The sequence below is a fragment of the Sus scrofa genome, chromosome 7, assembly GCF_054392235.1.
Source record: "Sus scrofa isolate SSC_HxYL_T2T_F1_AM1 chromosome 7, Sscrofa_HxYL_maternal_Yorkshire_Landrace_v2.0, whole genome shotgun sequence".
NCBI classification, from domain to species: Eukaryota; Metazoa; Chordata; class Mammalia; order Artiodactyla; family Suidae; genus Sus; species Sus scrofa.
This window is the reverse complement of record NC_139389.1, coordinates 122863237-122886000: the sequence shown is the minus strand read 5'-3', so window position 1 is coordinate 122886000 and position 22764 is coordinate 122863237. Positions and strand designations below refer to the sequence as shown.

At 48.0% G+C, this 22764-nt stretch overlaps 1 protein-coding gene and 1 pseudogene across 22 annotated transcripts in view; both read right to left on the bottom strand.

Moving 5' to 3' along the window:
- TDP1 (tyrosyl-DNA phosphodiesterase 1) overlaps positions 1-22764 on the bottom strand; it is an 85097-nt gene that overhangs the window by 57571 nt on the left and 4762 nt on the right. For 11 of the 22 annotated variants that reach the window (XR_014811276.1, XR_014811275.1, XR_014811274.1 and 8 more), the window contains 5 exons: positions 21225-21787; positions 16803-16846; positions 15170-15225; positions 8991-9087; positions 4173-4207 (listed from right to left, as the gene is read on the bottom strand). Coding sequence is in view for 14 of the 22 variants with exons in the window: in XM_013978377.3 (XP_013833831.2) it covers positions 4173-4207; positions 8991-9087; positions 15170-15225; positions 16803-16846; positions 21225-21780 (788 nt within the window). In the remaining 8 variants the exon portion in view is untranslated. Of the gene's footprint in view, positions 1-4172; positions 5509-6881; positions 9088-15169; positions 15226-16802; positions 16847-21224; positions 21788-22764 lie in introns of all 22 variants that reach the window. The other 11 variants (XM_084969987.1, XM_084969985.1, XM_084969983.1 and 8 more) reach the window with 3 other exon arrangements.
- Positions 11559-14449, bottom strand: LOC102165263 (small ribosomal subunit protein eS1 pseudogene; annotated as a pseudogene).

Below are 22764 nucleotides of genomic sequence, written 5' to 3'. Positions count from 1 at the left end.
GGGCTTCCCCAGTCATCAGACTGTCCCTCTTCGCTGAATTCTAGGGAGAGGGAAGGGACAGAATACAGATACGGGCTTGTCATCTGAAGCAGACTTAAGCACCAGTGCTCATCAGTTAGAAACCGTGCGATCCTACGTGGCTTGTTTAATGTCCTTAAGTCATTCCGTGTCCCTGAGCCTCGGTTTTCCACTTGTGCCATGAAAGCATCAACCCCAGGTTCACTTCCTAGGGCTGGTGTGAGAATGAAATGCAACACACATTCTGTTCAACATACACTGCTCCACACAGAACACTCCCTGTACTCCTTCAGGGCCTTGCTTTACTGTCACCTGCTAGTGGGTGATTCTCAGTCACCCTGTGGTTTTCTGATTATTTCAGGAATCGAAATTCTTTCCCACGGAGACAAGATGCTACTTAGTATTTACTGAGGTCAGTTTCCATGTGAGGAAGAAAATGAACCACCCGTTCTCTCCAGTAAACAACAGGAATACTATCTGGACACGATGGGGTTAGGGTTAAAAAATACGGAAAAGAAGGAGATTTAGCTCTTGCTGAAGTGAGAACTTTACTCAAGGCTGGCAAAGAGTAAACTGATGCAAAGCTGGAGGAGTGACAGCTGCTGGGCCCATCTTCCTTCCAGTTATGACATGTGCTCCCTGAAATCTGGGCAAATGTACACACACAGTTGCCAAATGAGTAGCTGACTGTGATTAAGAATAAGCCAGCTATGAATTCACCATGTAATTTTTACAAATATTTCCACTAGTCAAGGCATCAATTACCAGGAAAATCATGCATCACTCACTGTCAGTGAATCGTCACAAAGAGAACTAAGAATTAATCAAAGTGGAGTCATATTAATCTTTTCAGGCAAGATGGCCTATCCCAATATGGTCAGAGTTAAAAATGGATAAAAACACAGAGAGAAACACAGTCTCCCTTGAAGAACGCTGACCTGTATGCTATCTATGCAGCCGTGGGGGCCGCGTGAGGGGCATTTCCCGTATTTGGTGATGTTCCCACACAGAGGAAAGCAAGCGTAGGTCTGTGGAGCACTTATGTGCCAGGCACGGTTCTGGAAGCTGCAAGGCAGGCTAGCACGCCAGGCCCCACTCAACCAGGGAAGGCGCCATCCCCCCATCTCACAGCGCGGAGTCCGTGGCTGGGGGCGGTGGCGGGGGCTTTCTGAGTCCCCACGCAAACCCAAAGCAGCACTTACTGGGTCTTCTCTACCATGTGCAGCTCCTGAAGCGTGGCTGTGGCCACCTACAGGTGGTGAGGAGCCAAGAGGGGGACGGTGTGGTCCAGGTGACAGAGGACAGCATCCTGCGAGCTGGGAGGCCCTGGGGCAGCCAGAAGGGGAAGGGGCCACCCTGTGGCTGCTGGGGCTCAGCTGCTCTGGCTTCTCGCCCCCCTCTGGATTCTGAGGGCTGCGGGAGGGGCTTCTGCTCCTAGCTCTGGGATCACAGAAAAGCTTCAGCATCCTGAAGCACCAGGAGATGAGCCCCCAGATGGCACCGCAGCCCACAGAAGCCTGGAAAACGCGTGTCCTGGCTCTGAGCGGACCGTGAGCTCCTGGAGGATGGGGCTGCCTCTGGTCACCTCCAGGCGCTCTGCACACGGCACATGGGCCACACACGCCGGCTGATGTGAGTGCGACCCCAGAGATGCCTTCAGATCGACTGCGATCGCTCTCCTCTGGCCGGGTGGGGAGGCCACTCACACCCGTCGGCCTGGGCTGGAAGGCTTTCCTCCTTTCCTAGCTCATGTCTGTCTTGCCTCTCTCACCCAGAGACTAAAAGCTACAAGGACAAAAAAGCTGCAAGGACACTTTCTATCCCCAAGAGCTGTGCTTCAAGAATATAATGCACATTTAATGAATAATTCTTAAAACATTTTAAAATAGGCAACTGCGGAGGTCCTGCTGTGGCTCAGCGGAAACAAACCCAACTAGTATCCACGAGGACACGGGTTCAATCCCTGGCCTCGCTCAGTGGGTTAAGGATTCGGCGTTGCCGTAAGCTGTCCTATAGGTCACAGATGGGGCTCCGATCTGGCTTTGCTCCAACTGGACTCCTAGCCTGGGAACTTCCATATGCCGCTAGTGTGGTCCTAAAAAGACATAAAAAATAAAATAAAATAAAATAAAACAGGCAACTGAAAGTAATGTCAGGACACCAGTTCAATCTCCTATAAGACACGGGCATTTTAACAAAATGTAAACTAGACATACTGGGGAGATGGGGAAGGGTCTCCTGTCATTTCTTCCCCAAGTACTTTTTAGCACTGAATGAGGAACTCAATGGGCTGAACTTGAAAATGCCTGTGCTGGAGGGGACAGGACAGATGGACTTGCAAAGTGCATGTGTATGTTTGGGGGCGGGGGCATGGACCAAAGGCAACCAAGAGTTAATTTTGGCAATGAAGAAACAGCAAAAATAAATTAAGGAGTAAAAATAAAGGAGTTCTAATCCTGTCTTCAACACTGGCTGGAGGAAACCTGCCTACCTACCTGGGGCCTCGAATCTATAAAATGAAGAGGAAAGACCAAAGTTTTTGGATAGCAATAAGTAAAAAAAGATAGCCTGCTGCCCTCAAAGGTCACTGTGTCAGATCTGGGCCAGCCCAGCTCTCGGGCACTCTGGGGACCCAGGCTCTCCTAGGACTCACCGGCACATTAATCGCAGTGCAAGTATGCCCCAGAAACGCTGACTGCTGGCATGGGATGTGTGGCAGCACAGGAAGCCAGCCCTGCAGGGTCTAGAACCCAAACGGGTGACAGGGCTTGCTGAATGTTAGAACCAGTGAGGTACTCAGGCTAGGGTTCCAGCCAAGAGTGGGGACAAGGATCCACTTGGTGAGACCCTGTCCTGGCAGAATGTCCACCCAGGACAGGCGGCACTGCTGCCCCCCCACCCCCCGTGCCTCTGGAGGCACAGCTGTTCAGTGCTATTCTGCTCCCTTCGCTGAGAGACGCGTCCTGTGAGCTCAGTGCTGTCAAGAACAACTGATACCTGAGCTGGGTGGGTGCCTGCGGTCACTCTCAGCAGCCTTCAAACCCTCTTTTCCATTAGACCACAGCGACCAATCAGGGGTGGTTGGTAGATGCGGTAGTGTTTATCCCAGGGTGTCCAAAACCCGACACTGCATGGCTGATGGGTATCCTTTCCCGGAGTGGCTCAATGCTTTCAGCTCTGGCTCCTTTTTGAAAATACACTGGCCAAAAAATATAGTTTTAAGTGCACAAAGATGAACAGATGCCCTCGTTTGCACATAATATCAGGAAAACCGTGGTCACTGCAAGACATGGGGCAAACGTTCTTCCAGGGAATTCCTTCTTGGCTTAGGGACAGACACCCCAAGGGACATGCCTGCAGTAGCAGGCCACCCATTTCCAGTGCTGGGCTAGAAGAAACAGGAGGTTTTGTCACATTCTTTGGACAAGTCCTTTCTAGAAAAGTAGGATTTACAAAAATACTGAAATAGAGGCAACCGTTATCTTAGTCTTTTCTGAGAACCAGTGATGTCCAAGGGCCCCATAAAATAGATGTAAGACTTGGCCAAACAGGAGCCAAGCTGATGTGTGTCGAGCAGAGAGTAACAGAGAGCTTCTCCTGCCCGTGGTTTGCAATGTCTCAGAAACTATCCTAAGAGGATTTTCTCAGACGTCCTGAAGCAGGGACAGGCACTAGGCTCTCAAGGGGACAACTTCTCCTAAAACAGACGTTTCTTCTAAAAGAAGTTTCAATCACAGTGTGGAGCTGGCTGATCAATATTCTATTTGATGCAACTCAGAATCTTAGAACAATCACAAGACCACGAGACTTTCTTTAAAGCAGTGGAATCCACAGGCACGTGACCAGAGCAGGTAAAGTCACGTGTAATTACCGACCTCAATCCCTCCCCCGGACCCGACCCCCGAGCTGGTAAAACGAATGGCCCGCACAGAAAGCAGAAACCACATCACAGCCTGAGACTTCATGTTTAGAGCCAGAATCCCAGTGCTTGGCCTTAAGGCTGTTAGGAAACACCTCCATTTCCTCCACTTTCTTACTGATAGCTTTTTTCCCAGGAAAATCACCACATGTGAATCCCTCCAAGAGCACTTTCTGAAAAGCATCCTTTGCTCTGTTAAACTCATATTTCCCCCCATTTCATAAAAATTGCTTACGTGTGATGTGTTCCAAATGCAATATCCAACTTTGCCTAGGATTAAAAAAAAAAAAAAAAAAAAAGGTCAAGCCACTTATTTTTAAAAATCAGTAATATCCCTGTCTATTGGTTGTTTTGGCTACACTCAAACATGTTTAAGTTTCTGGGCCAGGGATCGGTCCCATGCCACAGTAGTGACCACGCTGGATCCTTAACCTGCTGAGCCACCAGGGAACTCCCCAGCTATTGAAAATTAAAGTATAAAAGATTCAGGTCAACATTTTTGTTTTTAAACTTTTTACTGCCCCCTAGTGGACAAGCTCTTAGTCGCCAAGACAGCTTTTAGAATAGCATCCAGGGGAGGCTCCTTTTTTAAAAAAACAACTCTTTTTTTAAAGTCACCCAGAATGATTCAATACATATTGCAATTTTAATTACAGTAATTAGAAGTGAGAAGCCTAATTTCTTTAGTTGTCAGAAAACTAGTAAAAACAAATAAGATTCTTTGCAAAGTTTTAAAATTAGATATTTAGTTGATACAGAAAAAGTTTTCAAAGCATATTTAAAAGAAACATTGGATGTGGTGGCAGCATTGAGACATTATGATGTTAAAACAAAAGGATTTCTTATATTTATAACATAGCAAGTGCTGAAAATAAAGATAACATTAAATCCATTTTCATGTTACAAAATGATACCTTTACAAACAAGTAGCGGGGGTGGGGAAGTAAAGCGTTTTTTCTAGCCTCCAGTGAAGCAAGACCTTGGTTAAGCAGACTATGCCTTAAGATGAAAAAGCTGAAATAAACAGAGATGTCAAAAACAGCTTAGTGGTTAGGAATTCTGTGCATGGATGCAAGTCTTATCTTCACAACTGTGTATGACCTTGGAAAATTTCTGAATCCTTCTCCTCTTTAAAATGAAGGTACTGTTAGGAGATTCAGGGTGTTTTTAGGAATAAATGAGAAAAGTATGCTTAAAATCCTTAGGAAAAGGAACCTACACCTTGCAAATGGAAGTGAGTGCTATTAAAATCAAAGTGCCCTGTCCCCATCCCTGCCACGTGGCACATGGATGAGCCTGTCTGCTGGGGGGCAATAATAGGGATACTGGAACCCAGGGTGTGGATCACACGGCCCCCATCTTGCAGACAGGCAGCTGAGCTCACTACTACCCCTGTAAACTCAGCATCTGGGGTGCTCAGAGACCAGCATGCATTCCTGGGGCCTGGACACAGAAGAGTAAGCAGGCAAGTGTACTGCATGTCTTTAAATCACAAAATTATTAACTTTTGTTTTTTGTTTTTTTCTTTTCGCTTTTTAGGGCCAAATCTGTGGCATATGGAAGTTCCTAGGCTAGGGGTCAAATCAGAGCTATAGCTGCTGGCCTACACCACAGCCACAGCCACTTGGGATCCAAGCTGCATTTGCAACCTTCACTGCAGCTCACGGCAAGGCTAGATTCCCGACCAACTGAGCGGAGGCCAGGGATGGAACCCACATCCTCACAGTTACTAGTTGGGTTTGTTACCGTTGACCTAAATGACAAAATTAGAATGAAGCCTGCCACTCTGTAAATTGATATTTAGCTCAGAAAAAGTAATGGTCAAGAGACTTGGCTTTTGAGTTTAGTTTTGCTGTGTGCTTTGGGGCAAGTCTAAGCACAAAAACAAGGATGATAATAATTTCAACAGGTAATAGTTAGTGGGTGCTTTTTTGGGCAAAAGCACTAAATCCTTCGCCCGGTAACCCTATGACGAACAGTATTGGTAACGTATTTTAAAGATGAAGAAATGAGGCTTTAAGCAGTTAAGCGATGGGCCCAGGAATGACACAGTTAGGAGGCGGAGAGCTGGGACAGAACGCAGGAAGTCTGAACCTTGACCTCCATCCACAAGGCTTCAAGCTCTGGCCTCCACCATCAGGGCAAAATAAGAGAAGTGTCAGCGTCTACTTATTCTTGACTAATGTGACCTAGTTTAGTCGAATGACACTATATTGCTAAAAAAAATTCAAAAAAACAATTTTATGGACAAGGTATGAAAGTATTTCAATAGACTGGGCCAGGGGAACCACCCAGTCCCTCAGACTGGAGGAGCTCGAGGACCTCTTAACACAAGGCGTGGAAGACTGCGGCTCATTGCGCCCTCTGGTGGCCAGCCTGAGACATGCCACCATCTCTTCTAAAGTTTACAGTACAGATGTAGTGCGGATATTTGAAATACACTTTCTATTTCCACAGATTGATTGTCACTGGTTTTCAGGATTCCGGTGTGATTTTATACTCTGCCCACTATTAGTCTGATGAGTGCTATCCTACTGCAGCTCTTAGGCAATGGCTAAGCAAAGGCATATCTGTGTGTAGAAAGTGAGCCACAAATAGGATGGGTAAATAAATACCTTCAACTATATAAAGCACAATGGGTTAAAAATGTTGTGAGATAGGAGTTCCCGTTATGGCTCAGTGGTTAATGAATCCGACTAGGAACCATGAGGCTGCGGGTTTGATCCCTGCCCCTTGCTCAGTGGGTTAACGATCTGGCGTTGCCGTGAGCTGTGGGTGAGCTGTGGTGTAGGTTGAAGATGTGGTTTGGATCCCGAGTTGCTGTGGCTCTGGTATAGGCCTGAAGCTATAGCTTTGATTAGACCCCCAGCCTGGGAACCTCCACATGCTGCTGGTCGGCCCTAGAAAAGACCAAAAGGGAGGGAAAAAAAAAAAAAAGTTAAGCTAGGTTTAAAATTGACCAGGTTGAGATTTCTCATTTTTTTAATCTTTAAAAAAAAGATACTATACACATAGATAATATTCTAGAACTGAAGAATGATAAAACATGAGTCAGAATTCTTTTTTTTTCCTTTCTTTTTTGGCTGCCCTGCAGCATACAGAGTTCCCTGGCCAGGCATCAGATCTGAGCTGTAGTTGCAACCTAAGCCACAGGTGCATCAACGCCGGATCCTTAACACACTGCAGGGCAGGGGATCGAACCTGCATCACAGCACTCCCAAGATGCTGCCAATCCCAGGGCACCACAGCGGGAACTCCATGAGTTAGAATTCTTATACCTTGTATGGATGAGGGGAAAAGATACCAGAAGGAAAGTGAGAAAGAAAAATAATCTCAGTTCTTTGTAATTCACTCTTGTCTCTGTAATTCACTCCAAGAGCAGAAATCCTGAACCAATTTCATTAAGCTCCTGGCCAGGAGAGAAAAGGGCCATGAAACAATCACTCCTCAGGCTGCTCATGAACAGACTGACCCACTTGCTCAAACAGCAACAGGTCAGCATCACACCAGCCACTTCAGAACCACCGCCGCCCCAACAAAGATATCACAAATGGAAACATGTTCGTAATTCCTTGGTACCCTCTGCCCCCTCGTTTGCCTGTTTCTTACACAAAATGCCACACGTAAAAGACCCTTTCAGAAGTGGTGTCTAAAACAATGGGTCCCATTGAAAGTCCCAGACTCATTGGTCACATCCTATTTCCCTGTACTGACTGGGACGTATGAGGGCAAACTCGTGGGCACAGACAAAGAGCCTGGGCAACAGCCTTCTCTTCACCTCTTCTCCGCTTTGGTCCCAGCAAACGGAGCCTTGCGATGAGACCCTGAACGCCCTCCTCGGACCTGGATCCTGTGCAGAGTACAATGCACGAGGTGGTTTTCTCACAGGTCTGCTTTTGATGCGTGGGTTCCTCCAGTATCAAGCGATTCTTGCAAAAACGAACTGGGAGGGCTTTGGAGATACAGACACGAGAAAAACGACCAGTTTGAAGCTGCGTGCGCAGAAAGACACTGCATCCGGAGAACCTGCTCAGGGCCGATGGCCCTGTTTCCAGAGGAACACGAAAAAACTAGATGCAGCCAGAGGGCCGGCAGGCTGGGGAGAGATGGGGAACTCTTGCTATGCTAAGTGTAACTGAAGAAAGTGAATGCTTGAACCTGAATGAGAAGCCTATGGAGACGGAAGAGATGACTTCAAATACGAGAACCAATGACACTGGCAGGAGATTTATTCCCTGTAGTTCCAGTAGGAGAAAATCTGGACCAACACAGAAGGTAAAGGAGGTTAACTGTGCCAGCCTGGCGAGGCCACAGCACCCAGATACTTGGTCAGATGTTGCCAGGAAGGTATTTTTTGAGATTTATAACCTTTACATCAGGGGACTCTGAGTAAAGCAGAACCCCCTCCATGTCTGAGAGCCTGGAGAAGTCATTTGAAGACCTTAAGCTGGGGGCGGGGTGGGGGGGGAGGGAAATAGACTGATTCCTTCAAGGAAAGGGAATGCAGCCTCCACTCGGCCTTTGGACTCAAACTGCAGTAGCAATGCTTCTAGGGGTTTCTAACCTGCCCTGCAGATTTCGGGCTTACCAGCCCCCAAGATCAGATCGCATGAGCCAGCTCTTTTTTGTTCGGCCATGAAGTACAGCAGCTTGATGTGGGATCTCAGCTCCCAGACCAGGGACTGAACCAAGGCCGCAGTGGGGCAAGCACTAAATCCTAACCACTAGACCCCCAGGGAACTCCCCGAGCCAGTCCTTTTCAAACAAACGTCTCTCTACAAACTCATACACCGTATTGGTTCTGTTTCTCTGGAGAACCCTGACTCATTACGGAGATTTCGGGTCAACATAAAAAAGAATCCTTTACATCCCAGGGGCTATCCACAAGCAGGCTGGGCTAGCTCAGGAAGCGTTTCAGCCATGGCTGGACAAAGGTGTGTTGGTGAGGCTGGCGGGGGATGGCCGCTGCATCAGGCGGGTGGACAGACTGAATGTCCAACTTTCCTTCCAACTGCAGACTAAGCGTCATCTCAAAGGCCTAGAAGCAGCTTACCTGGCAGAGCGAAATGTTTTCATAAGGCTTCGCCTGGGCGTGTAAGTGAGCCTTTGCCTCTCGCTTGTCGCCATGCACAAGCAGGATTGGTTTCTTCCTGAGAAGAGATCAGAAGCCTTTCAAATCCATCGCTCACGAAGCGGGACTGGGGCCTAGTTAAGGAATGCTAGCTTCCCGGCCACCAACGTGTGTTTCCGGCCTGTCTGGTGACTGAGCACAGGGCTGGCCCAGGGCAGCGAGCAGCGAGCGGGGAACCTTTGTGATGGGGGCCCCATGGCCTGATCCTGAAGCTCAGCAGTGACCTAGAGGGGTTGTGACTCAAGAAAGTCCTTGAGTAATTATCTTCTTGGGTCCAAAAGGGCGCAGTGCTAGCTGTGTGTGGCTATGCTGAAATTCAAGTAAGTTAAAAGACACACAGTTACTGTGGTCAAGAATAATTCTCTTTTCTTTTCCTTCTTCTGGCCCAAACAATACATCACTTCCCCATGAGACCCACCTTCACTAAAGCCCTACTGTGAGCGAGGTCCTGCACTGGATCTCCAGGGGAAGGGGTGAGCGGGCCCAGGCCCGCAGCACATAGATTCACTAAGAGGTGGAATTATATATTACACTATACTGTATATATTATATATAACTCCGCCTTTTAGCAAATCTATGCAAGTGTGCGTGTGTGTGCATGTGTGTGTGTGACATGTGGAAGTTCCCCGGGCCAGGGATTGAACCCCAGCCACAGCCACGTCAACAGCCGATCCTTCCCCCACTGTGCCACAGAGGAATTTCCAAGGTGGCTGGTTATATTTCAATGAAACAGAGCCCACTGCACATTGAAAATGCCATGTTTTCAAATCTGAAAGGACAATCGCAAAACATGTTCTGCAGGAACAGATTAAAAAGGCTTTTAAGGGAACCACGATCTACCCTGGTTAATTCAAAGCGAGATAGATATCCTTGGAAATCAATACATCTTTACGAGCTCTCCCGACAAAACAAAAATTGGATTTTTCCCCAACAAGCAATCGAGCAAGATGAACTACTGTGGCCACTTCCACAATGATCAGTCACAGGCAGAATGATTCTCTGCCATGCATGAAAGGAAAACACCCGCAAAGAAACATCGCAGAAAATGCACTTCAGGACGAACGTCTAAGCCCCTAATGCCCTAGAGCTTGATTCTAATGTGTTAGGTAAAACAAAACTAAAAAACACACCTTCTCCATTTGTTTCCAATTGGAAAAAAATTTCTATTTTACAGCTAGAAAAACACTACGGAGAATAATGTAAAAGACAGTCACCCATCCATCACCTAGAAACAATCCGTGTTCTCAGATCATCAGGTCTTTTTGAAAAACAAAAGATTAAACGTTATTGACAGAAGTTGAAGTCCTGGTGAATTACTTCAAATTCATTCGTTCTAAAAACTAACACAAAAGGCAGCACAATGCTTCATTCTGCGTGTCAACGTCACTGGCCAAGGGTGTCCAGATAAAACTGCTGCGAGTGTGTGCGAGGTGCTTCTTCTGCAGGTGAGCGGCTGAATCCGTGAAAACAGACTCCCTTCCCGCACATGGGTGGGTGCTACCCAATCCTTTGAAGAGGCTGGAGAAATTATTCTCTCTCTTGTTTTTGAAAATTTTTTTTAATATCACAAGATCTTTTTTTTTTGGTAAGATTTTTATTTTTTCTATCATAGTTGATTTACAATGTTCTGACAATTTCTGCTGTACAGTGAAGGGACATAGTCATACATAAATATTCTTTCTTCTCACATTGTCCTCCATTGTGTTTCACCACAAGTGACTCAATATAATTCCCTGTGCTATACAGCAGGAATATCACAAGATATTTTATTTCTCACCATTAAAAGCTTGAATTTTATTTTATTTATTTCTCTCTCTCTTTTTTTTTTTTTAGGGCTGCACTGTGGCATATGAAAGTTCCCAGGCTAGGGGTCGAATTGGAGCTGTAGCTGCCCGCCACAGCCACAGTAGATCCTTAACCCACTGAGCAAGGCCAGGGATTGAACCCACGCCCTCATGGATACTAGTTGGGTTCATTACCACTAAGCCACAATGGGAACCTTCAAAGCCTGAAATTTAATCAGATTCTTGGACTGGTGGCTCATCCATCAGCTCATTTGACTGTTTTTTGTTGTTGTTGTTTTTGTTTTTAGGGCCTCTGCACCCACGGCATTTGGAAGTTCTTAGGCCAGGGGTCTAATTAGAGCCGCAGCTGCGGGCATAGAGCCAGCAGAGCCAGAGCCACAGCAATGCCCATAGCCAAGCTGCATCTGCAACCTAGGATGTACGCCACAGCTTGCAGCAATGCCAAATCCTTTAACCCACTGAGAAGGGTCAGGGATTGAACCTGCGTCCTTGTAGACAGCAGTCAGGTTGTTAACCCCCTGGGCCACAAGGGGAATTCCAGCTCGTTTACTTTAGCACCTGGTCTCACCCCCAGAAGCTTTTCCAGAACCCTCACAATGTAGCTCGGTGAGTTTTCCCAATTCAACCATGGGCTCCTTTGCATTTTTACTTTTCTAACAAAGACACCACGGAGCGGATCAGTAGATTGGCAAGCCTTTCTCACGCCTGTTCCAATGCTATCTGGAATCAATTGATGGACCATTTCTTGCAGGTCACTTGGGACTTCCCGTGTGGCTCGCAGCACAGGTACTCTTTCAAGTCATTGCCTGAACCTCTCGGGTCCTAATTTCCATCATCTTCTTCCAGATGTGGGGGACCTGTGGGTACGGGGCATGAGGGGCCTTTCGAGTCTGACTTGTTGTGGTTCTTTTTAGTAAAACCCACACACAACAGATAAAACAAATAACCATCAGTCGTCTTGACATCCGTGTGAGTGTCACTCACGTCCGCCTCTTTTGACCTTGTGCACATCTCGTCATGGGGAAGATCCAGGCCGTGGAAATGAGGCAGTGTTTGTCTTGCCCTATGACGTCCTCAGTAATCAGCTTGAATTTTCTAAATGCAGCCTCATCACTCTGCACATCAGCATTCACACACATGACCCTTGGCGCCATCAGATTCGACCTGGGTTCCTTGAGTTCTCAGGACTAGTGATTTCCCCATTTTTCTCATACTGAACATAGTCTGTGCTCTCCCATCCTACTCATCTTTCTTAGAAAATGAATCAACCACGTTCTTCTGGCTACCTTTCTGCCCCCTTCCTTAGGGCCCTTGTTCTTGCTGACCGCCACGGTGCTGTCCAGACAGCCAAAAGGGGATTCTCTCTCTTATTCAAGGCACTGTTGTTTTTGCTTTTCTGTTACATGCTGCTAAAACGAATTCTTTTTTTTTTTTTTTTTTTTTTGTCTTTTGTCTTTTTGTCTGTTGTTGTTGTTGCTATTTCTTGGGCCGCTCCCGCAGCATATGGAGGTTCCCAGGCTAGGGGTTGAATCGGAGCTGTAGCCGCCGGCCTACGCCAGAGCCACAGCAACGCGGGATCCGAGCCGCATCTGCGACCTACACCACAGCTCACGGCAACGCCGGATCGTTAACCCACTGAGCAAGGGCAGGGACCGAACCCGCAACCTCATGGTTCCTAGTCAGATTTGTTAACCACTGCGCCACGACGGGAACTCCTGCTAAAACGAATTCTATGTGTTCCAGGTCAAATACAGACCCTTGGGTGCCCAAGCTGCTTGGGAAATTTCAACAGCATTTTCTCTATTATCACTAATGAAGCAAGCTCCCTCGCTTTTTTTTTTTTTTTTTTTTTTTTTTTTGCCTTTTTTAGGGCCACACCCAAGGCATGTGGAAGTTCCCAGGCTAGGGTTGAAAATCAGAGCTGCAGCTGTCGGCCTACACCACAGCCACGGCAACGCCAGATCTGCGATGTGGCTGTGATCTACATCACAGCTCACAGCCACGGCAACAATGGATCCTTAACCCACCAAGCGAGGCCGGGGATCGAACCCACATCCTCACGGTCCTAGTTGGGTTCGTTTCTGCTGAGCCACAACGGGAACGCCATCCCTTGTCTTTGAGATGGCCCAAACGCTCTCTCCCACAGTAAATCTACTTTTGTACCTATCACTTTGCCTCTCGCTGAACTCCACCTGCACTGAGACATAAAGAGCCTGAACTTCAGTAAGTCCTGAGACCAGGGAAAGAAAGTGTGGTCTAGAGAGGCTGATTGTTCAAAACAGCCAGGAACTGAACACAGGTGCCTGGCAGGATGACACCTTCCTGTCCCCTTCAAATGCAGCAATGACCATGAGCTGTACTTTGACCAAAACAAGGTGAGCAGGAGTGGCACAGGTCTCTTCCAGGCAGAGAGGTCTTTGGAGCTGGTGATTGTGTGCAGAGCGCTTCCCTCCCCACCCCCACCCCAATATTTTTGTTTTTTGAGTTTACTCTTATTTTATTAAAAATTTTTAAATGATTTGTACTCTTTTCTATTATAGCTGGTTTACAGTGTTCTGTCCATTTTCTACTGTACAGCAAGGTGACCCAGTCACACATACATATATACATTCTTTTTTTTTTTTTTTTTGTCTTTTTGCTATTTCTTGGGCCGCTCCCGTGGCATATGGAGGTTCCCAGGCTAGGGGTTGAATCGGAGCTGTAGCCACCGGCCTACGCCAGAGCCACAGCAATGCAGGATCCAAGCCGCGTCTGCAACCTACACCACAGCTCATGGCAACGCCGGATCGTTAACCCACTGAGCAAGGTCAGGGACTGAACCCGCAACCTCATGGTTTCTAGTCGGATTCGTTAACCATTGCGCCACGACGGGAACTCCTATACATTCTTTTTTCTCCCATTATCATGCTCCATCATAAGTGACTAGGTACAGTTCCCAGTGCTACACAGCAGGATCGCATTGCTTATCGGTTCCAAAGGCAACAGGTTGCATCTATTAACTCCAAATTCCCAGTCTTTCCCACTCCCTCCCTACCCCAATATTTAATGTTGTCCCGTGTTGATAATCTCCTTCCACCGGGATTCCCTGGGCAAAAACACAGAGCCCTCCCTCCAAGGCACCCCACCTGCGATGGGCGTATGATGACATGAGCGAGAAATAAATCAGTTGTTTCAAAAGAATACAAAATTAAGGTTCCCACAATCTGCTAAACTAAATGCACCACGGACTTGGAGGGCCCAGGCAAGCATCTTCCTGTGTGTGTCTTCCTCCACCTTCCTTGCTATGACAAAATTCAGCCCTGTGAATATGTCAGAGACAGGGCAGGTGCGTGTCACCATGTGATGCCATCCTTATTTGGTCTGCACAGCCCAGTGCACGAGGCAGAGGAACTGCAGCAGACAGACCGAAAAGCCAGCATCTCCATAACCCGGCCAAGGGAAGGCCCTCTGACCCCCGCGTTAATGCCTAAGTGACAGGAAGAATCACGCGTGAAACAAGAACAGCCCTGATGCGCTAAGTGAAATGTGACAAGCTTACAGGGCAAGAAAGCAGCTGGCAATGACCTTTTCCTTCATATTAGACATAAAATTCTTTCATTTGGGTTGAAATCTGTCCTAATCTACTTCTGGACAGAAGGACATGCTGAAACCTGAACCTGGAAGGCTTGTGATTAGTAGGATCAAAAAATGCCGTCTTCCCAACATAACTTAGTGTTTGTATGATTCCAGTAGTCTCAAAAGAAATATTCAAAAAAGATGAGTGGCAGCTGCCTGAGAAACACAAATCTCGTGGGTTTTTCTTTTTCTTCTTCTTTTTGCGGGCTCTCCTGTAGCATATGGAAGTTCCTGGGCCATGGAAACGCCACATCCGAACCATACATGCCACCTACACCACAGCTTACAGCAACGCCAGATCCTTAACCCACATCCTCATAGAGACAACATCAGGTCCTTAACCCACCGAGCCTCAATGGGAACTCCCAAATCTTAAAAATTTTTTTTTTCTTTCTGCTTTTTTAGAGCCGAACACAGGACATGTGGAGGTTCTCAGGCTAGGGGTTGAATTGGAGCTGTAGTTGCTGGCCTACACCACAGCCACAGCAACGCCAGATCCGAGCCACGTCTGTGACCTCAGAGCTCACGGCAATGCCAGATCCTTAACCCACTGAGCGAGGTCAGGGATCGAACCTTCAACCTCGTGGTTACTAGTTGGATTCATTTCCACTGCACCACAACAAGAACTCCCCAAATCTCAAGTTTTAAAGCCTGTTACAGTTATGATTCTGTGGACCTTACCTGAACTCTGGTGGATACTGTTTTACGAGCCAGTCCACGTCAAAGCAGTAGTTAAACTAGACGGGGGAAGAAAAGAAAAGAAGTCACAGGCAGTTGAGAGAGGCAGTCTGCAGGGAGTCTGTGCGTTGAAAGAAATGCTAACAACTACATGAATTATTGTGTCTAAACCTGGACAGGGATGCTACAACACTCATCAACAAACTAAAACACATCTCAAAGGGAACCACGTAGGTTTAAAGGTTCTGAATCAGTGGGAGAGTGCCTGAGAAAAGAGGAAATTATCTCTGTGTGCCTTGGCAGCATTTGTTATTCATTTATTTATTTTGTCTTTTTGCCATTTCTTGGGCCGCTCCCACAGCATATGGAGTTTCTCAGGCTAGGAGTCCAATTGGAGCTGCAGCCGCCGGCCTACACCAGGACCACAGCAACTCGGGATCCGAGCCTTGTCTGCGACCTACACCACAGCTCACGGCAACACCGGATCCTTAACCCACTGAGCAAGGGCAGGGATCGAACCCGCAACCTCATGGTTCCTAGTCGGATTCGTTAACCACTGCGCCACAATGGGAACTCCAGCATTTTTATTTATAAACTGAGTCTTTTGACAGTATTTCTAAGAGTCCTCTGATTAATTTAAATAAAAAGGCTTATAAATGTATCCCCTAGGTGATTCTAAAAAGGACTTTTAGAAAAGAATACTTCCTAAATTAGGAGCTAGCTTTGTAAACAGGCATCTGGGACTTACACACTCACGAGGCTGATGACAATTACAACCTGACCACGAGTTCTAGACTGAACTGAGCCAGGGGAGTCCTCCCCGGGCCTGGGTACTCCTTGGTCCTTCTGCTGGACAAACGGACTCCGTCCAGTCAGGAGAACACACACAAATTCGCAGCACGTTCCCGCTGGAGACCAGGATCCCCAAGGCCGACGGGAACATGAAAAGCTTTGCCTTCGTCAGGGACAAGGCCTTGTTCTATTTATGGGACAGCTTGGCGCATTAAAGGTGACTTACAAACACAAAGTGAGCAGCTCGGTCAGGCAGGTGCACCCCTATTGGCAACTTCTACTCACTTCTTTTTAGAGGGGGCAGGAAATTCTTCATTTATTTTTCTAAATCAAACCAAACTTTTTTTTTCTCTCTCTTTTTTGGCCACGCTCACAAGCCAAAGTTCCCAGGCCAGGGATTGAACCCACACCACAGCAGTGACCTGAGGCACAGCAGCGATGAGGCCAGATCCTTAACCATGAGGCCATCAGGGAACTCCTAGATCAAATCAAACCTGACCTGGCCTTCACCTCTCTACCCGCACCTCCCGGGGAGTGGCCCCAGAGTCCCGTGTCCCCCAAAAGAAGGCCCTCAGGTTAGGACTTTCCAAAGTGACTTCTTGGCCAGTCCTTAGGGCCCAATCAAGAGCCAGAAGTCTTAGTTCTGCACCCATGTTCTATGCTGATGGATCGCACAGCTGTGGTGCTCGGTGCCAGTCTCCAGGTGACTGCCACCTGGGAGACCCCACACAGGACTGCATCTCAGGGACCCCACACGGGTCGGGCCCACAGGTCCTACTGCTCATTTTCTTGGGGACTTCATCTAGTCGTCCCCTTCCATCCAAAGAAGAAACCGTAAACTCACCTGAGCTGAAGAAACAAGTGTCCCAAACAGAGGAGATAAAATATCTGAGGAGACAAGACATGGCATCTGATTCGTATTTTTGATAAAAATTATCTCGTAATAACAATCACAACTGACTTATTCAACAGTCCCTGAAAGCAAAAGCTGGATCGGAAAACGGTGAACTGAGAAGTTACTACCAAGCTCGACCAGAATCCACCCTAAAATTCAAGAGAAAGTGTCCCGGGGCCTTTGGTAATATTTATTATGTATTATTTAACAACACATAATGTAACATCGAAATTGACGGCTTCACTACTGGATGACGGGGCAGGTTTAGAAACTGCCAATAAAGGCGTTCATGACACATGTCCTTCCTCCTCCCCAATCTCTTGATTTTTCACCTCTCTCTCACCAGGGAACCTTCCCAGCCTGGGACGGGAGCCTGAGAGAACCTGCCTCCTGTGAGGGGCGGGCAGAGGCACCAAGGTCACATTTTAGCTCTAATGTGGGGTCGGCTCTAAGCAGGGCCCACCTGGCACCCACTCAGGCCTGACCTCACGGCCACACCCCGATTCTAATAGCCTCACTTGTACACGACCCATTAGGTGCCAGCGCCGTTCCTGGCACTTTCTGAGTGTTAGCGCTCCTCACAGCCATTTTCTGGCGGGGGGTGGGTGGGGGGGTTGTCACTCCCACGTTGTCGATGGGGCCTCCCCCTGGTGGGCTGCCCAGGGCCACACAGCTGGGAGCGCGCAGGGTCTGGATCTGAACTCAAACAGCCTGGCTCCAGTACTTCTGCTCTTACCCACCCCATCGGCCCTGAGGTTCCAGGCTGGGCTCATGCATCTCTTTGCCCCATCTTTACGGCACACCTGTCTTCTCGTTATAGAGACAGACGTCAGGGCCCAGAGATGTCTTTAAAAGAACACAAGCGTCCTCTTGAGGAAGCTCCTACCTTAAAGGGAGAGCTGCACAACCACAGCTCAATCTCATGCCCCCACTGCGCCTCCAGGGCAGTTCCTCTTTTTAACTTTCTCAAGTGCACCCATCTTTCAAGGCTCAAGTCCCCCTTCTTCCAGGAGCGGGTCTAAACAACCTACAGTTAGGAATTCATTAGAGGGGTTAAGAGGTGCGTTCAAACCCCAGCTCTACTGTCTACCAGCTCTGGGACCCCGGGCCTGTAATTTAACTTCTCTGCAGATGGGTCACCCAGCCAAGGGCGACAACCATTAACACCTACTCGTAGGGCTGCTATGAGGATAAAAAGAGGGAATCTAACATAAAAGCCCCTATCAAGATGCCTTTCCTTCCTCCACTCCTTAGTGGCCAGTCTTTACCATTTTATTATATACAGCAAAACCCTGCAGAGATCTCTATTTCCCAAATCAATCTTTCTCAAATAAAACAAAACAACACGGAGATCTGTCTTATGTTTCTTCAAAGCCCCTAGACATTTACGAAAAGGAAAAATAAAAATGAGTCAAATCACACTCTTCGTAGCATGGAATTAAACACACCAATTCTTATACATCACAGAAGATGTAATCACACATTTGATATATAATTAAACAGTGAACACAATTTATTTATTTTTGGGGGGGGCGTGCCCACAGCATATAGACGTTCTCAGGCCAGGGATCAAATCCCAGCCGCAGTGGCAATCAGGGCCACAGCTGCAGCATGGTCAGATCCTTAACCTGCTGCACCACAGGGAACTCCTACCAATCTATTCTTGAATGTGGGCAAGAAAGGTAACGTGGGGTGAGGGTGATCATGCTTATTCTGTGTATCTGCCATGTGCACATGCTGTGCTGGTCACTTCATGTTTTTCTCCCATTTTTCTGACTCCCCAGTTTAAAGGTGAGTAGACTGAAGTTTTGAAGAATGTCAGGTCCCTTGTTAATTCCCAACACGGCACACAAGTCCTGAGGCTGGGGCTGGGGTCTTGCGTCTGGGATTCTCTCAAAGGAAAACCTCGTTTCCTCTCAATAAACAATACTTCTGACACCCAGTGCAGCGGGGGAGGGGGCTCCCACCCAGACCAGTCCGCCACCGACCCCAGCTGTGTGTCCTACGACTGACTGAATTCTGACACCATCCACTTGGAGGTGTCGTCAGATCCCACAAGCCTGCCCCCGCCTCAGACGCCAAGCGCAAGTCCAGACCCCCGTACTTGTGACCAACCGGCTACATGCAGGGTGGGAGTTTTGCCACGACCCCTTCCTTGGGTTTGATAATTTGCTGTGATGCCTCTCTGAACTCAGGAAAGCCCTTCACTCACTAGACCACCAGTCCATTACAAAAGGATACAAATCAGCCAACAGCCAGATGAAGAGATGCCTAAAGCCAGGTATGGTGTATGGGGGTGGGGCGCCCTACCCAGCACCTCCACAATTCACCAACCCAGCTCTCCACACCCCCTCAGTTAGGGGGGTTTGGTTTTTTTTGGCTTTCTAGACATGTGTGGCATATGGACATTTCCAGGCTAGGGGTCAAATTGGAGCTGCAGGTGCCAGCCTACACCACAGCCACAGCAACTGGAGATCCAAGCCTCAACTCATGGCGATGATGGATCCTAAAACCACAAAGCGAGGCCAGGGGTTGAACCTGCATCCTCCTGGATACCAGTTGGGTTTGCAATCCACTGAGCCACAAGAACTCCAGGTTTTTGTTTGTTTTTTTAAATGGAGGCTTCTTTCATAGGCAAGACCGATTAAACCATTTGCCTTTACCGACTACCTCCACCTCCAGCCCCCCCTCCCCTCTCCAGCCATGGGGACTGGGGCAGAGAGTTCCAACTTTAATCACCAGGTTGGTTCCTCTGGCAACCAGCCCCCTTTTCCTGGGGGCTTTCCAAAAGATGTCTCATTAACATAAACTCAGGTGAGGCTGAAAGGGGCTGTTAGGAACAACAAAAGATGCTCTTTTCACCTTTTATTACTTTGGAGTTATTTCTGGAGCCTGGGACAAAGAAATGAAACAATTACGAGTGAAGACCTGAAGTCTGTGTACCTCACAATGTCACACCACTGCTCCCCAGGGAATAACCCTTGCAACTAAGGATCCCGGCACTAAGTTTGCTTCCCAAAACCGATCTTTCAAGCAAAGGTGCTGAAACTCGATTGGTCAATAGAATCTCCTGAAACACTTATTAAAATACAGATTGCAGGGCCTGGCTCCCAGAGTTTGAGGCAGAGCTTCTGGAGTGGAGCCTGAGAATTTGCAATTTTTTATTTTTATTTTTATTTTTTTTAGGGCTGCACCCTCAGCATATGGAAGTTCCCAGGCTAGGGGTCAAAATGGAGCTGTAGCCTCCAGCCTATGCCAGTCACAGCTACGCAAGATCCGAGCTCTGTTTGCAACCTACACCACGGTTCAGGGCAATGCGGCATCCTTAACCCACTGAGCGAGGCCAGGGATCAAACCCTCATCCTCATGGATCCTGGCCGGGTTGACTGACAACTGCTGAGCCAGGAAGGGAATTCCAAGAATTTGTAAATTTTTTTTTTTGCTTTTTAGGGCACACCCACGGCATCTCATATGGAGGTTCCCAGGATAAGGGTTGAATCAGAGCTACAGGTGCCGGCCTGCACCATAGCCATAGCAAGGCCAGGACTGAGCTGTGTCTGTGACCTATACCACAGCTCATAGCAACACCGGATCCTTAATCCACTGAGCAAGGCCAGGGATCAAACACGTAACCTCATGGTTGGTTCCTAGTTGGATTTGTTTTTGCTGCGCCAATACAGGAACTCCTGAATTTGCAATTTTTAACAAGTAGCAAGTGATACAGATGCTGCTGGCCCAGGGACCAAAAAGAACTACTGCTGTCAATGGAGTTCCCATCGTGACTCAGTGATTCACGAATCCGACTAAGAACCATGAGGCTGCGGGTTCGATCCCTGGCCTCGCTCAGTGGGTTAAGGATCCGGCATTGCCATGAGCTGTGGTCTAGGTCGCAGACTTGGCTTGGATCCTGGGTTGCTGTAGCTCTGGTGTAGGCCGGTAGCCACAGCTCCGATTGGACCCCTAGCCTGGGAACCTCCATATGCTGTGGGTGCAGGCCTAGAAAAGGCAAAAAGACAAAACAAAACAAAACAAGACAAAACAAAAAAAAACCCACTGCTGTCAAGCATTTGCTACTTCATTACTAAAGCGTTATCAATCAAATTTAATCTTTCAATGAAAAGTTCAGTATTTCTGGACACTGCTGTGTTCCAGCAGAGTGGGGTGAGCTGCAGGGCTGTGGGAAACACGCTCTGGTTTCCTAAGTAAACAGTCTGCTGTCAAACACAACTGCTTTGTCAACATGGTTAATTTTGCCCCCGAGAGTGACTGAGAAGGGTCCTTGGAGAGCATTTCTAGGCTGCCCTCCTGTTCTCCCAAGGGGGACCTTCCCAAGGACAGCCCGGTACATCTCAGACTCCCCGCCTCACTCACCCCTGATGTGGAGAGCTCCCGAGTTGTACTTGGGCTTAATTCCGGAGACTCTGGTGAGGTAAAATTGGAAGGGGTTCCCTTTGTCCAGCATGTCCCAAATGTCCTGGCCTCCCCCTGACGTCTCGAGCTCCTCTTCCTCCTCTTTGAGCCCGTGGCTGGCAGGAGGGCCGTGGTGCCCAGATCCATCTCTGGGAGAAGGGGGGCCTTTCTCCTCTTTGATCCCCGCTTCCTTAGCCGGCTTCTGCTGCTTCTCTGGGGGCAGCTCATCCTCACTGCTGGAGAGGCACCAGCCCAGGTCTTCCTGGGAGCCACTCTTCTGCCTCTTGGGAGGGGATGCTTCTGACACTGGGTCTGCGTTGCTGAACCTCACGGGGTCGATCTTTCTCCTGTGGGCGGCTCGCCGCGCCTCGGAGCAGGTGTACTTTGGCTCGTGGGCTGCTCCCTGCCCAGCGTGGGGGAGCAAAGAGGTAGATGGCTTGTCTGGTTTTGGCTTCTCCTCCTCGCTTTCATCGCTACTGGATATGGTCCACCTTCCGTAATCGCCTTCCTGAGACATTATACTTCTGGAAACGAAAAGGTGGAAATCTCGTTATTTTCTATTCACCGGGCCACTGGCAGACCCACTCCACGGCTCTCAAATTCCGTGTCATGAGTGTCCATGACACATACAGCACACCTGACACGAGAGGCTGAGCAGTTCCTAACACCAGCTGCTTTGTAGGGGTTCCGGGGCACGTGAGTCCAAGTCCAAAGCAAAAAATGTCTTTTCTTTTTCCTTCTTTTTAGGGCCGCAGGTGTGGCATAGGGAAGCGCCCAGGCCAGGGGTGGAACCAGAGCTACAGCTGCCGACCCGCACCACAGCTACAGCAAAACCAGATTTGAGCTGCATCTGTGGCCTACACCACAGTTCACAGCAACTCCAGATCCTTCACCCACTGAATGGGGCCAGGGATCAAACCCACATCCTCATGGATACTAGTCGGGTTTGTTTCCGCTGCGCCACAATAGGAACTTCCCATTCTTGACCCTGAACCATCCAACAGGTGTGTAGGATGAAGGCCTGTTTAAGGAGTTTCAAGAGTAATTCTTACTCTGTGCATATTTTTAAGGTCACGTTGAAATATACAATCCATCCGTCAGCCAAGCATGGGCGCCCCAAGGCCTTTACTGACCGCTTCTTACTTCCCCAAGATAGGCTACTCATTATAAGGTTTAACAAAGTCTAGGACAGTGTCAAGTGATCAATTCTGTGTGTGTGTCTATGTGTAATGGCATCTAGAAAGGCTTCCAGGAGGACCGAACTAGCTTAATTATCCCAGATCAAACTACTAAAGTCTGCAGAGAAAGAACTTGCACTGAAACAAAACATGATATTGTTTTCTAAACCACAGTCTAATTTCCGCTTTTTTCCTCAGAAGAGGAAAACAGATGAAACTTTTGATTCTGTTGCCTATGATATGTTACCAATTGGTAAAGGGCTATCTAAGTGGACTCTCCAGATAACTAGAGAACAGTTCACACTAAGGAAAAAGAAAAAATT